Source organism: Lissotriton helveticus, chromosome 2_1 (genome assembly GCF_964261635.1).
Source record: "Lissotriton helveticus chromosome 2_1, aLisHel1.1, whole genome shotgun sequence".
In the NCBI taxonomy this organism is placed as follows: Eukaryota; Metazoa; Chordata; class Amphibia; order Caudata; family Salamandridae; genus Lissotriton; species Lissotriton helveticus.
In genome coordinates, this window is record NC_136059.1 from 1,365,203,390 (window position 1) to 1,365,220,141 (window position 16,752).

At 44.9% G+C, this 16,752-nt stretch overlaps 1 protein-coding gene across 2 annotated transcripts in view; it reads left to right on the forward strand.

The window, feature by feature from the left end:
• Positions 1-16,752, forward strand: part of HELQ (helicase, POLQ like) — a 494,226-nt gene that overhangs the window by 128,514 nt on the left and 348,960 nt on the right. For both annotated transcript variants that reach the window (XM_078676301.1, XM_078676302.1), the window contains one exon: positions 3,815-3,960. In XM_078676301.1, coding sequence (XP_078532427.1) covers positions 3,815-3,960 — 146 coding nt within the window. The remainder of the gene's footprint in view (positions 1-3,814; positions 3,961-16,752) is intronic.

A 16,752-nucleotide genomic window follows, 5' to 3' on the forward strand; every position in this document is an offset into this window, starting at 1 on the left:
CCGCAAAACAGATCACCTACTGGGCCTCAAAGACTGGTTCTGCTGTCACACAGAAGACTATTGCACAATGGATCGCTGCTACTATTCAGCTCTGTTGTACTAAGATGGGTAAACCGCTTAAGTGCAAGGCCAAGGCACATTCTACAAGAGCAGGTTCCTCTTCTGCTGGCATCCTGTTGGACAAGATTTGTCGGGCTGCTACATGGAGGAGTGCACATACTTTCATGCAGCATTATTTTCTGGATATGGCAACTTACAGCGAAACAGCTGTAGGACAGGCAGTCTTATGTCATCTATGTCAATAAGGTAAGCCTCTACTCTTAGAGGTGTTTTTTCTCCTTCTGCATGATGTGTCCTTACCAGTTTAAAGTGATAGTATGCCATTTTGTTTTTGCATGATTACTTTGTTTATATGCTGGTGAAAAAGTGCTACATTATTTTTTATATGTTAGAGTATATGCATGTAGATTGTTACCCACCATCCTCTTAGGGTATATACATGTATACTGATTGTTTTTATGCACATTTGTCTATGCAACTGCTAGCTACCCTGATTCAAGCATGTGGATCTATGACAGATCCAATACTGCAGAAGAAAATTAGTTACTTACCTGTAATTGTGGTTCTCCAGTATTGGTATCTTTCATAGATTCACATGCGACCCACCCTCCTCCCCTGAGAGGCTTCCCTTATTTCCTCAAGGTATATATTTCACACTTGTGCTTGGGAGAGTTTTACAGAGGAGTGTTTTACAGGGAGCTGTCGCCTGATTGGCTGCTACTTAAGTTTGTCTATTGCAGTGACTGTTCATTGCATTGTAGCCTATGGCAATATTAACTACTGCTTTCATAAGTATACCTTGGGGCTCCCACTACCCCGATAGGGATGCCTCAAGAATCTGAATCTATGAAAGATACCAGTACTGGAGAACTGCAGTTATATGTAAGTAACTAATTTTCTTATGGGACTAGGCCAACTAGAGTCAGGTAGACATCGCAGTGTAACACCTACTGGGGCGCCAAAACTATCAGTCTGGTGCCCTCAGTCAAGCCTATCAGATTGCTTTGAGTGGGAGCTCCACCAAAAGCAAGTGGACTAGATCTTCCACATAATGGGGAAGGGCAATGGCTAAATCTGTTCACCACATTGGGTAACAAAAATGTAGATACAACTCCAGCAGGATTCGGCAATCAGTAACCCAGGACAGATCTTTTTTGATCAAGTCTTTCCATGTGCTATTCCTTTGTTAACCCTTATCCCCAGGGTACTGCTGAAGGTGAATAACTGTACCTTGATCCTCATTTCCCTGGCGTAGCCATGCCAGTACTGGTACAGTGAACTCCTAAGACACTCCGAAGTTCCAACAGTGCCACCAATGATGAACTCCAGGCCCCTCTCGTGATTAAATGGAAACATAGTCCATCACTAATTCAAGTCACAGAAATTGACAGCCTGGTATCTGACCGCCCAGAGTTCGGTCATGTAGATCTGTCGGTAGAATGCAGGAACATCCTTCAAATGGCAATCACCAACACATATAAGCATTTCTGTGTATGGTGTAAAGACCAAGTATTCCATCCATTGTACGCACAGCGTCATCAAATACTTCCATACGTGCTCTAGCAGGACAAGAGTGATCTTAAGTATTCGGAGAGCCCACCTGATTGCAATCTCGAAATTTAGAAGAACGAGAGACACCTCAATTTTATTTTTGCACAGGGTCATAACAGTTCATCAAGGTTTTTTTAGGGAGTTTACTCTAATATGGCACTCTACAGTTCCTTGGAAGCTGAATTCTGTTTTAAGACAACTCATGGTGCCACCCTTCTTCAAATCAATCCACACAGCACATCAAAAGTTCATCTCTTGGTAGACAGTATTTCTGCTGCCACTTACATTGGCTAGGAGAGTTCCAAGCAGTTACTATAAAGGAACATTTTCTCCGCTTTCATAGGAACAAAGCTATTTTGGGACCAATTCTAAACTCATGCCTAAGGTCCCCTATGTCTTTAATCTAAATTAATCTGTCACTATATTTAATTTTCCCAAATCCTGTAACTTAGGCAGAAAAATCTTTACACTCATTATATGTGTGCAGATGCACTAGAGTTTATTTACATTGACAATATGAAAGACAGCTGCTGTGTTCTTTGCCCATCTAGAAGAGGCCGCCGGCACTGGGGATCGAACCGTGAGACCCCGTGTACCGGAGTCGGCCGCCCTGGCCGCTGCATCACACCTCCTCCCAATAGGAGAGCTTAGCACTTCTAGCTCATTCGCTGAAGTGTGGATTGTTTAAAATGAGGTGCATGTGCTTCTAAAATGTTGTTGAGACCTATAGCCATTTTAAGACTGATTAATGACATTTACAGACAGTGAACTGTCAGCCTGACGTGCAGAATGCTTCAAACATGTGATTATATTAAAGATGCCAATACTACAGAACTGAAGTTAAAGATAAATAATGTCATTCACAACATTCGCAAGGGTATTGTGTTAGTAGTTTTCAGCAAATTTTGTGTATGCGTCCTGCAGTCTGATAGATCCTCGTCTATAATATGATCTGTGCTGGACATTTTTATTTAAACCTGTTCTGGTCCTGCCCATTCTTTAAAATCTTTAATGTAATTGTCCGCCAGAGAGGCATCTACTGTCATCCAATGTGCAGCAATACTTGGCTAATATAATTCCAACTTGTGCTGCACTTTAACACATTTCAACCTTAGTTTAGAAGTAGGATCTGCCAAATGTATGCCTCAGGAGCCAATGTTATTGTTGACTCTACTCTGCCATTAATTCTGATTGCCACCACTACCAACTATAGCGGCAGCTTATGACATGACTAGGTCATGTCTAAGAATTTCGTACCTCATATAAATTTACGATATACACATCCTTTCCATTTAATGATCTCCTCAGATATTGTATCTACCGTGGTCCTCCTTTGCCTATTTATGTGCAAATGGTTTACCACAGGCAATCCATTCCCGCAACCCTGAGGTACCACCTGTTATTTGTATGGTAAAAACACCCTATTCACTTTTTAGGTATGTTTTCAATGTCTTACTTTGTAAGGTGCTTTTCTTGTAGACATGCTTACCTGTATGTTGCGTTTCCTAAGATATAAGAAGACTGTTCTTTGTATGACATTGAAACTATGCTCCCCAGCTACACATTGTCTTCTGCAGCTTCCACCTTGCTTTGGCTAAAATAAAATTAGCACCTTTTGCATTACAATTATAAATCTGTATGGTACATTCATACATTGCAATTGTTACATTTTGTTGTGTTTCATCGGCAGGCAGATTAGGAAGCCGAAGCCGTTATTGGGCTTTGCACTAATTAGTCCCAAATTTGCATGGCCGGTTATGGGCAAGAGCAAAGTCCACTATTCTTGTTTGCATCTGCACATGTTGTTTTTCACTTATTTAGCGCTATTCACTTTTAACACGGTGTACTTAAAGTTCCAAAATTCCCCATCTTTTGAGAGCGCTCCAGTACTGAAGATAAAACATTTTATTTTTCCTACTGCAGTTTTGTTGGCTTGTAACAGAGGTCCTACACAGAATGTTTTGCATGAAAGGAGACCCACCCGCTCATTTGATAAATGAAATGCGCATTGATCATCCAAATATTAGCTTAAAACAAATTATCTCATTTTTTGCATTATTTCATTTATATTGGAAGCTAAGGGATTACTTGGAGAATTGTTCTGTAGACTGTAAACAAACCAGCATGACCAAAGAGATGGTACTACCAACTTGTTGGAACCTACGGCTATATATTAAAATGTAAACAATGTTTGCTTCCTTAGTATTCCAGTACTATGCAAAAGACGGATCCTGACCATCTCATAGCATTGGTGACCGAGGTAATTCCAAATAATTCCTGCCTGGTCTTCTGCCCAACTAAAAAGAACTGTGAGAATGTTGCCGAGATGGTTTGCAAGTACCTAAGCAAGTAAGTTAGGTTGATATTATTGTTTTTTAGGCTGTCTGTGCTGTATCGTTAAAATCGCTGTTGTAGTAATGCAAGATTTGTTTTTTACTCGCATGAGGCAACATTTTCACACACCCTCCTCCAGGGCATGGCAAATACTAGCCATTACTAGTTGTAGTGTGGTAAGAACCATATTATTGTTTTTAATTGTACAGCCGCCAGGGAATTATGTTTATTTTTTAGAGACCTGAGATCCTGTTAGTAATTTTAACTAAATATAGTTTAAGGTGAATGTTTTAAAAAAAGCCCCTGTTAAATACAAAGGTGGTGAAGAGCTCTTGACAAAACTAAAAAGTAAAGTACAGTGTCCTCTCAGGCGGTGGATGGGGCTGTGAAGGGTTGGGAGGGTTACAGAGGGATGTAATAAACTTATTTTTCTCACTCATACTCCTGGATCGTTTTCATTTACATATTTTTTGCTTGCCACTATTGTTTTCCAGAGTATTAAATGTTTTGTTTTCAATTTTGTAATTCCAAACTATGCATATATATGCTTATGTTCTCATCATATGTACGTAAATGTGCATGAGTGTTTATTCCATTTTACATTGAAGTATATTTGCTAAATTAGTACATCAACCTTTTTCAGTGCATCTTTACACTAGAATTTCTAACTTGGCTTCAGTTGGTCATTTGGTACGATATTGGAGCATAAGGGTATCCAGGATATGGACAAACATTGTGCTTCCAGGGATGCATTCACCCCTAGACATTAACTTGTGCTGCAACTGTTACCTGAATCATGACTGCGTGGATTCTGAAGCTGGATCTATTGCTGAAAGAATTGTGTGTTCCAGTGTCCATAAGATAAGTCAAGAGGGTACCTATGGCAGCATTAGGTTATATGGATTCTTCAGGCAGGTGTCTAGTTGAGGAACCACTATTTCTGATTGATAGGCCAATCTCAATTCCAAATAATGGGAAGATAACCAGTAAGGATTATGAAATGTGTTAAGGTCTGACTGCACTACTTCTTAAACCGGACACTGTCAGTAGACCAAGTGGGAAATTCGGAAATATAAAGCAAACACAAGGAGGTGATGGACAGAGCACTGAAACGTTTCAGACACTCACCCCCAGCAACAGATCTGGGTTGAATCCATCATAATTCTTTAGCTCACTTCGCCACCTCCGTTCAGATCCAGCTTTATGCAAATCAGTCTTGGCCCTGTGCCTCATGGGAACAGTCCAGCCCGAACTGCCAAGCCAGGTCTTCCCTGAATCGGAAACAAATATCCTGGGACCGGTTTCCGGGTAACACCCTTCATCAGCCAGGCTAGCTTGAATCCAGTGGCAAAGTGAACAAGGGACCGACATCTGTGCATACTCTGTCAACTTACATCGAACAAAGTTGGAAATATAACCAGGATAATCAGATGATATCCTTGCACAGGCTTAAGTGGTCAATAATATTTGAAAGAGTGCTTAAACTGTGTGGCTAAAATGTTAATTAGTATAGAATATGATGAAACCTAAACTGTGACAATGATTCTTGTCTTTCTCTTTATTAATCTAAACATTGAATTAAAAAAGGATTAAAATCAAAAACCGGTTTGTGTATCAAAAAATTAAATGTTTATTAAGTCAAAATGTTCTTGTACTTTGTAAGAAAGACTGGTATTTAGCTGGGCTAGGATAAAAGAACATTGGTATCTAAAAACACATTCTGCCCGCAGGAAAATGCCTCTCACTTGTTCCTTACTGTCCCACTCTGAAAGTAAAGGGATCCCCAATCATTTTTTCCTACTGGAGAAATAATGCTTACTGTGGTGATAATTGATGCCACAACATTAACCAATGCAAGTTAGGGGGTGTAAGGCCAGGGACCACAGCATGCCAGTTTGCTGGATTCCTATTGTCTCTTTACAACATTGTTCAGACTGTGCTTTCCTCGGAGCAGTTGCATTCTGGGTGTCGGGGGTGGGCGACTCAACTCTTGTAACCGAAGAGATGCACAGTTCAGAGCAGATATCAGTAAGGAAATTGACAAAAAAGAAAATGAAAGGGCTGTTTCATTCTGATAAGAACATATGATACTGCGGCTAACAAAAAGGGGATTTATCTACTAATACACATTTTTACAGATGGACAACATTTCACTCTGCTCCAGCCTGTTGAATTGTGTGATGTGCCTTTGCTGACTACCCTTGAGTTTTTAATAGTTTCAAATAATGCTAGTGTTTTTAGGTCTCGTCCTTTACCATTCCGAAGGAATGGGAAATGGCGAGAATTCAAGTGCTCGAACTGATTGTCAAACCACCGCATTTTTTCGTGGCGTTTTCTTCGAGTGCACGTGGCCACAGGCACGCGCTTTTGGCCCATACACTTTCATGGCCATCTGTTCCTCAATGTCCCTCCCACCCTTCGTTTGATCTTGCCGCGAGTTCAGGCTAATGGCCCTCCCCCAGCACAGAGCGCGCATCGCGGCTGCACAGCACATCAAAGGGCTTCTCCCAGCGTGTGCTGTGCGGCTTCTCTTCCCCTAATTATGTGGCCGGCCGTACTTGTGTTTCCCGGCCGCTTCCCGGCCGCTCTTGTATTTAATTAGCAGCAGCAGCATTTCTCCTGCGCCAGGCCACATCAAAGGCTCTGTGCCACTTTCACCCACACAGCAACACTTAGACACGCAACGCCACTCATACCCACGCAAGCCCACTATCATCCACGCAACACCACACTCACCCACGCAATGCCACTCACCCACGCAATGCCACTCACCCACGCAACGCCACTCACCCACGCAACACCACTCACCCACGCAACCCCACTCATCCACGCAACCCCACTCATCCACGCAACCCCACTCATCCACGCAACCCCACTCATCCACGCAACCCCACTCATCCACGCAACCCCACTCATCCACGCAACCCCACTCATCCACGCAACCCCACTCATCCACGCAACCCCACTCATCCACGCAACGCCACTCACACACGCAACGCCACTCACCCACGCAACGCCACTCACCCACGCAACGCCACTCACCCACGCAACGCCACTCACCCACGCAACGCCACTCACCCACGCAACGCCACTCACCCACGCAACGCCACTCACCCACGCAACGCCACTCACCCACGCAACGCCACTCACCCACGCAACGCCACTCACCCACGCAACGCCACTCACCCACGCAACGCCACTCACCCACGCAACGCCACTCACCCACGCAACGCCACTCACCCACGCAACGCCACTCACCCACGCAACGCCACTCACCCACGCAACGCCACTCACCCACGCAACGCCACTCACCCACGCAACGCCACTCACCCACGCAACGCCACTCACCCACGCAACGCCACTCACCCACGCAACGCCACTCACCCACGCAACGCCACTCACCCACGCAACGCCACTCACCCACGCAACGCCACTCACCCACGCAACGCCACTCACCCACGCAACGCCACTCACCCACGCAACGCCACTCACCCACGCAACGCCACTCACCCACGCAACGCCACTCACCCACGCAACGCCACTCACTCACGCAACGCCACTCACTCACGCAACGCCACTCACGCAACGCCACTCACTCACTCACGCAACGCCACTCACTCACTCACTCACGCAACGCCACTCACTCACTCACGCAACGCCACTCACTCACTCACTCACTCACGCAACGCCACTCACTCACTCACTCACGCAACGCCACTCACTCACTCACTCACGCAACGCCACTCACTCACTCACTCACGCAACGCCACTCACTCACTCACGCAACGCCACTCACTCACTCACGCAACGCCACTCACTCACTCACGCAACGCCACTCACTCACTCACGCAACGCCACTCACTCACTCACGCAACGCCACTCACACACGCAACGCCAGGCTACACATCATAAATAACAATCATTTGCAATGCTATAGGTCTCCCATTTACTTAAATTGAACATAATGGCATTGTAAATGACAATAACTTTCAAAAAATTTTACTTTTACAATAAATTGAAAAGGCATTGTCATTTACTATGCCAACAGCTTAAAGTTGCCTAAATGCAAGACTTATTGCATTGCAAATAGCCAATAGGGCTCGCTTTTGGGACCATCTAAGTGTTTATGCATGCGACATTTTATGTTGTTGCAACAAGGAAATTATGCTGCATAACTACTTATAAGGGCCCAAAAGCGAGACCTATTGGCAATGCCAATGCTTGTTTTCAAGAGTCGCACAATCCTCGTTCAGCACCTAGTCTCTTGTTAACAATTCTCCTAACACTAGATTCTTATTTGGATAGGTCTTATGACCTTGCAAAAGTTCGGAACTTTAACTTCTAGTACAAACTTTATGAATCAGGTGTTGTTATGGGATATATATTGGTTTTAAGGCAGTAATGTGAGCCAAAAATCCATAGACAGACAGTTCATTACAAATACTTCCCACAATGTGGCAGAGCTACGGCAGCTGGTATTACCATGGTATACCATGGCAGAACAGAAAGACAAATAGTAGAAGCCTGGCCTTAAGCAAACAAAACCAGTAAAAGTTGGCAATGGTACATGGCTTAACCCAGAGCAAGAAGTTGAATAGAATACAGATTTAAAGCAATTTGAAATAATTGGAATGTGTCTAAGACTGTCAGCAAGCAGCATGATTGAAGCAGAGGCAAGAATTAGCAGACTTGAAGATTCTGATGTGGAAGGAAACCGATGCTTTTGAAATCAGTATGGCAGAAGAAGTGGAATTAGAAAAACCTGATTGCAGATGGAACCTTGGCTTCTTTGGTCTGATAGAGTATACTAGACAGTGCAAATATCTCCAGAATTTCTAGAGGCCTGGATACTGCACACTCCGGATTGAGCCTTTTCTAGAAACTCTGAGATAGAATGTGCTTACAGGACTTCTTCCCATAAATTAAAAGATGCTAAATCAAATAGGAAGCTGCCAAGATCAGCATCTCACAAGGCTTACCTTAAGGAGAAAATACAGATCCATGATGGTGTCTTGAGCTTGAGACAATGCATCAAAGATAAGAATCTTTCTTTCACTTTTGCAGGCCCTGCTAGATTAAAAATGCTGCACAAGGGAAAGACCCACATTTTCCAGCATCTAGGATACCAGTCACTCAGTCAATTAACCCCTTCGGCGCTGCGCACATTATCGCCCTTTGCGGGCGATTTAAATAGTGGGCGGGATTCAGACGTCCCCCGGCCGTCCTCCGCACACGCCCCCTGTGACGCATGACGGCCGGGGGCCGTTATGCGCACCAAAGGGGTTAAAGAATTTTATTTCGATCGCTTAGGATCATAAAACTACAACAGAAAACACATCACATAAACAAAAAGAAATAACCAGAAATAAAATAGATAATGTGTGGGTTTGAGGATTCTTCTGTGGGTTCAAAGCTACGATGTAACAGGTGGTATATCTGAAAGATGAGATTCTACAATCTGCAAATTGTTTTGCAGCAGTCAAAATAAGAGATACTATACATCCAAGCCAAATATAGTGCAGAAATTATTAACGATTGTTCCTCAACCATATATGCTTTCAAGATGTCAATCATCATCATAAAACTTTATTTGATCATAAAAGATCATAAATGTAGAGATACAAAATAATAATAAAACAAACCAATTAGATTCTGTGAATGTCATGTAAACCCAGAAGTTCCAAAAGTGGAGGACATTTTACACTTGGGTCTCACTTTTACATGCTAGGCATAAAACACTCTACTGATCCCTAGATCCATTAAACACAAATCAGCGCAGTGAAAATATTAAAATAAAGTGCGAGTTCCTCTAGCAGCCACAAATAAGTCCGAAACATTAGCTTTTTTATACACAAGTGGGATGTGCAAAATAGCAATAGACCATGGAGATTTCAGGTGCAATTTGTCTTTTGGACAGTGCAAATGTTGGAATAAAGTGCACAATCTTCTAGTACTCTGCAAACAAGCCACCGAAATCTGGGACGCCATCTCCACCATCATCCTCAACGTCACTTTTATCACAGATACCTTGCTCACCCCCACATCAGCTTTTGACATTGCCACAGCAACCCCCAGCAGTTACAAGATGAAATACCGAGACCAAAAAGACACGCCGGATGCATCGCCATCGTTCACATAGTATAGATCATCTGCATCGATGATGACACCACGCCAATTATGGAACACATGAATTTCCGTCTCCACGCCGATGCTAAAACTACCGTCAAAGGAACCCTCATATACAGACTGCCAGGACCACGCCTCAGCGACACAATCGCCAAATTTGTCACTCCTCTTACCGTCTAATCCAATCACTACATCTTCCTAGGAGATGTCAACTTCCCCCTCGATGATGTCACCGATACCAACACTACCGACCTTCTAAAAAGACTAGATAACATCAGCCTCGGGCAGATTGTCACTGACCCCATGCACAAAGCAGGACAACCTCTGGACCCCATCTTCACATCCAGCAACAGAATCCGATACAGCCACACATCGGAGCTCACCTGTACCGACCCCTCCATCGTACACTTCACCCTCACCGGTCAGCCATACACCACCCCCAATCGACACAGCACTCCCTACCGCAGCTGGACTAAGGTAACTCATCAGCTCTCAAAACAGCACAGCCTGGCATCCCCACCAACCTGAACCAGACAGAGAATTTCAATGCCTGGATCACCAGCGCGGCCAACCAAGTCGCCCCCACCAAGCTAGCAAAAATGCACGAACCAACCAAACAAACCAGCTGGCAAAAGCCCAACTCAGCGCATCAAAACATGGGTACGAAAAACTGTAAAAAATATGGCAAACCAGCCAGAAATACCCTGACCGAGCCGCCTACAGCATCAACCAATCAAAGGAACTCTTCACCAGCCTATCAGCCACAGAAAATGCAACCCCCCCCTTCACAAAAAACTTTGCGACACCCTCGCCGACCACTTCCACAACAATATAGCAACCTTCTACAGAAGCTTTGGTCCTCAACCCTCCGACCTCCTCTGTTACACACCAACCACAGCCACCAACCACCTGATCCCCGCATGGAATCAACTTAACACACCAACTATGACCACCTTGATGAACTCCATACACTCAGGAGCGTCCACTGACCCGTGCCCCCATTAACTTTTCAACCTCTGAAGCTGTGAGATCAGCCACCATCTCACCACCATCCTCAACGCCTCCATGTCGGCAGCCACCTTCCTCGACGCATGGAAACACGCAGAGGTCAGACCACTCCTCAAAAAACCTTTGGCAGATCATAACAATTCCTATTCACTTGCTCAGATACACTTTGAAACACAAATCCAGGCAGCCATGAGGTATCTTCCCACCAGCGAATACCACTAACCTGGAGCAATCTGTCCTTAACATCCTAAATGCCTCCAGGTTGCTCCTAGTGCCCAGACTGTCACACAGGGGCAATAGCCATTTTTTCCTCTGGAGACTATAGACAGAGCAAAAGAACAGTTATCCTCAAGCCATTAGCAATCCAGCCTGTCACGACTAGCGACAAGAGCCACCGGACCTTGTTTTGTTGATTTTCCATCCTTGAACGCAAGGTTTTTGAGTTGCTACTTGGGTAGTCCTAAATCGCCTTAACATCACCTAGAGCCGCCAGGACTTGTCACCGAAGGTCGCTGAGGGGGCCTGTGGTATGTGTGCCTGAGGTCTCTAACCATCATGATGTCACCAGCCTCCCTAATCCCTTAAATTACCCAAAAAGGTCTCTGGCAGCCCAACCCCCATCGCTACAGCCAGCCCTCTGCCTGCCTTGCTATACTTGGTACTGGACTTGGTGCTCCCAAGCCTTTTTGGAAGCCCTGCTACGACCTGCTGCATCCTTCCAGCATCTCCTTGCCGCAGGAGGGTGCCTGGTCTAACTTAACAGAGTTGGCGTTTCCCTTCCATACGTGTCCGCATGGGGACGCGGAGAGCTCCAGGCAGTGGAGGTAGCAGGCCACAGAGTTCTACCCTGGACAGGTTCTTACAGAGAGCAGTGGGCCTAATGAGCAAGAAAATGGACCTGGTGGAGCATTAGTTATCCTTCTCTGACCCATTATTCCCCCCTTGCGATCCTAGGCCTCTGCCAGCAATAGCACCTGGGTTCCTGGTGGCTTCTTCAACATCAAGCTCACACCCAAGCACCAGGGCGTGCCCAAATACTTGGGAGACAACCAAGCCACCAGAGGAGCAAGATGGTTCCCCACTGCAACCTGGTCAATCCCCAACACCCCACATGAGCCCTGTGCTAGTTAATAGAGCTGTAGGCAAAAGGAAGAGGGTAGCCAATCACACCAAGACAAAGAGGCAGTGTACTCTGGCCCACGTAGCGGAGAGTGTAGCTGAAAATAAGGCACCTGCCAAGACATCTGAAGGGCTCAAGGACTTGTTTGATAGATTCGCAGCACTAGTGTCGTAAAAGCTAGAGTCCATCTGCAAGCGGCTGGTGGCAATTTAGTCTGAAATCAGGAACTTGAAGGACGTAGTAGCTCGGAAACCTGCAATGCCTGAACCCCTTCTATTGTCACCCCCGATACTATTGTTGATTACTCCCTTTTGTCCCCCAAGGTTCACCATCAAGGGTAGATCTGGGTTTGCCATGCAGCGTGCATTATCCCATCAAAGTTACCCACAGGGGTTGAAGGATGGGGCCAGAGACGAAATCATCCTGCCACAATCGAATTTCCATCCTGTCTAACTGATTGATTAACACCATATCAATCAGACAGGTCACAACAGTGCTAGGTTGACAGGCCTTGAATGTTCAAGCAATAGCCCTAACGCAGAGGGAAACGTCCTTGTGCTCCTTGAACCGGAGCATGATTCTTTGAATGGCGGCCATAACCCAGGTACAGGTAACATGCCATCACTTGCTACCACAGAAGAACGGCCCCCCATTAGGCCCTATCAACACCACCTTTTGACACTCTCCTCCCTCCACCTCCGCAGACTCTACTATAAGCTGTAACATTGCAGGGATTAAGGACAAACTAGGCAACCCTGCTGGGGCACTTTTGTTGATGGCCCTGACATATGTTTATTTCAAGAGACTTGGGCATTACACCAACTGAACTGGTGTAGCTTCAAAAGTTATAGTGTTCCAGCTATTAAATCTAGTGTTGGGCGCCCTTCTGGTGGATTACCAGTATTGTTCCAGTCCACCATAGCCTGTGCTGTCATACCCTTTTGTGGCATTTATTGACCTCTGTGCTGCGTTTAACCTTTATGACTAGAGGGAGATTAAGGAAGGTGCTTCGGAGGATGGGACCCCCCACCCCCCTTATCTATTACGTCCCTTCCCCATAAAATATTTAGTGCATCACAAAAAGGTACAGGGGCTCACCATATGCAAGAGAAGACAGGGACACAAGGGAAACAGTCTCCTACATTTTGGGAAAGTGTTATGCACTTGCACATAATTTTACAAAGCAGGAAGTTTGTTAAACTGAGTGTGAAAGCCATCCTTTTTGGAAGAGGATACCTCCCACACATAATAGTGTCATGCTTCATCATCCTCATCCTCTCACCACCCTGGTAAGATAGTACCACTGGGGAAACTCTAACTCCTCGAAAACATGGCGGTAGGAGGGAGTTCTTGAATAATGCCATTGGACAAGCAGGATCCACAAAATCTAGTAATAAGTTTGAGTTCCTCGGTTATCACCTTTATTAGGGAGGACTCTAGGTATGTCTAAATACACTATATCAGGTGGGTGAACTGAGAACAATGGCTCAAACCCTTTATACTAGCCAACATTTTTCTGCCCTCAGAAACTATCTGGCCTGGGGCATTCATCAGGGCTCTGGGATGCCTAAATCTAAAAAATAGGCTCTTATCGGCACCAACATTACCAAAAAAAAACAAAAAACATCCAGTTGAATCCTAGCTGAGTTTTGAATAAACTTCACAGGTCAACCCGTTAGAGAGCGATTACAAAAAATAACATCGTTGGACACATTTTAAAGTGAAAATATAATTTATTCTTCTTTTTACTAATTAAATAAAAAAGAGAGGGATTTATTATCTTTAAATGCAAGATTGCTCTCCAACACTGGCCGAAGGTGAGTAATAAAAACCAAATTCATGAGCAAGCAAGTGAATGTCACTGCACAGCATTGCAAAATATGAAGAGTGAAAGACGGTAATGCCTCCATATGCAACAAATATTTCCACAGTATTATGTCATGTCCTCTTTTATACCAACTCATTGAGTAAACTGAAAGTCGGTGTTAAACTACTACTCCTTACCCTACGTTTTAGGGGATACCGGTGATTTGGTCAGGAAGGGGTTGGTGTCCTGTGTAGTCACTCACTAATTCCGGAGAATGGATGCGTTAAAGATACAAAATGTGTTTTTGACACAAGTGTCTTTTGTTCCCATACGCTCAAAGTGGCAGATCTTCTCATTAGCGCAGTGCTATGACAATATGCACATGACATAGTTGCATCATGCTATACAACAGCGTTGTATTTGCCTAAGTCACAGAGTCATATGTCAGTCTCAGGCACCCGCATCTCAGTTCAATTTTACTCTCTGTGCATTCAAATAGAAAGCTCTGTGCATGCAACCATAAGGCTCATTTTTAAAACTAGTTTGTGTAAGCAAACGTCCAGCATTCAGGGTTAAGGAGAGCGGTTTAAGTATCACAGGAAATCATAGAACGAGCTCTCTCTCTCACACACACCTCTTCTTACACCAGTGTTGGTATAATCACCAGTTTTTGCCTGTCTCATAGTAAACAAGACTAATTTTTGTTGTTGTTTTTTTTGTTTTTAAAAGACCTTTATTGTCCAACACATAGTGTACACAGCATCATAGCTTACAACCCAGCCGGGCCAGCAGCAGATATAGGACCTTGTAAAACATAAGGTAAGTGAACACAGCTTTGAATCTGGCAACCCTGGGGTCCGGCAGCGTATGTCAGTATTCCACATTGCATCATATCATGCATACATTCAGCGTCTAGTAAGTGTGTGGCCTGTAGGTTTTTCTTGTAGAAAGTCAGTGGATCAAATTGGATGTGCCGAATCTACCCTCATCAGTGGCGTCGGTGGCAACCGTGCCTGTCGTGTCTAATGTGTGTCATCAGTGAGTGCCTTTGTGCTGTTGAAATTAGCAATGTATGTGTACATAAGCGGCGTTCATTTGTGTTCGCTGTACCTCTTGTCGTAAGCAGAATGGATATTGCAAAACACTGACTGTGTTATCCCGCTAGCATAGACCCATGCACACACATATACAACAGCCATTTTAGGTACCATGGTCTCTCTGTTTGCGATCGACCATCAGCCCCTTCCCTGACCCTGCAAGCATCCCCCATGCACCCTGACCGCCCCCGCTCTCACATGAACAAGTCGTGAACCCTCCCCTCCCGCATGACTCTGTCTCTGGGAATCACACCCCGCGCCTGACCAACACCTCCTTTTCTTCCATGAATACCCCTCCTTTTATGACCCCTTCCTCTGAGCCTTATTGTCTGCACGGACCGCTGGTCATCCCTCAGCCTGAGGATACAGTTCATTGCCCACTACTGTATGCACTCGCCCCTCTTCAAAGGGGGCTACTATTGATCATGACCGCCCCACCCCCTGAGATTCGATCAGGCGCACACATTCCAAAGGAATCAGCAGAACACTCAGCTGCGTGACAGCCCCCTCCTATTGTATGGAGGATCAGGGCCCCTACTGTAGCCACGTGTTGGAATATCTTCATACTTCACAATGTCTTGATTGTAATGAAGAATGTCTGTGTGCCATAAACCTGTGTATAAAAGACGAAGCCTCAGAGAAACTTGTTAGAGCACCTCCTGAAGACACTATGAGAGTGTCCGAAATGACAGGCTCTCCTCATGAGAAATAAAACTCTGTTCTTGTTTTCCTGCTTCCAGTGCCTGTCTCTTTATTTGGTAATTATTTACGATGGGAACTAAGAGGCGCCTTGCGCCAGCAGCCTGGGCATCCGGTGCGTTATGGGGTGACTTTTCCTCAATTGGCGTCCCAACGCGGGGTCCATCAGCGACATAAGGTCCGGTGAGAGAGGTCCAGACGATGGGGTGAACATCTAAACGATTGGAGTATACCTGCCTTGAGAGGGCCCTCGTCCGGCTGCCGATTGAATGAACTTCACCGATTCCGAACGGATCTCTCTCAAGTGACCTATTGTCCTGACTGGAATCCCACAGGAATGCTGCGGTAAAAACATGGAGAAAGAGAACGATCGGGCGCTGGAAAAAGGAAGGCGAAGAACTGTCTACACGGTCCGGTCCGGGTAAGGTTAAGTAGGACGTCTTTACGTCTGATTGGTAGGATGGCTTTATCCATCTGATTGATTGATTGATTGTTGATATTGGAAACGGTATTTAGATACTGGTATTGTTCATTGATTGGTTCATTTAGCCTTGGGTGCTACTTGAAGTATTGGTTCTCTTGGAGACATTCTCTGTTTGCAAACAGCGACAGATAGGAACGTCTCTCTCTCTTTGCAAATAGTGAAGGATAGGTAATGCGGACTTTTGTCCCCCATTGTAATCCGTCATACCTATTTTTCTCCCCACTGATTGATTGTTTGATCAAGCATTAATTGTTCGAAGTTGGCTCTCTTAAGGATCTTCTCTGCCTACAAACGGGGAAGAATAGGAATATTCTTTCTCCCTTTGCAGATAGTGAAGGGTAGGTAATGCAGGCTTTTGCCCCCATTGTAACCCGTCGTGCCTATTTCGTTCCTCATTGATTTGATTGGTTGTCCGAACATTGACTGTTTGGAATTTGTTCTTTTTGGAGGTATTCTCTGTTTGCAA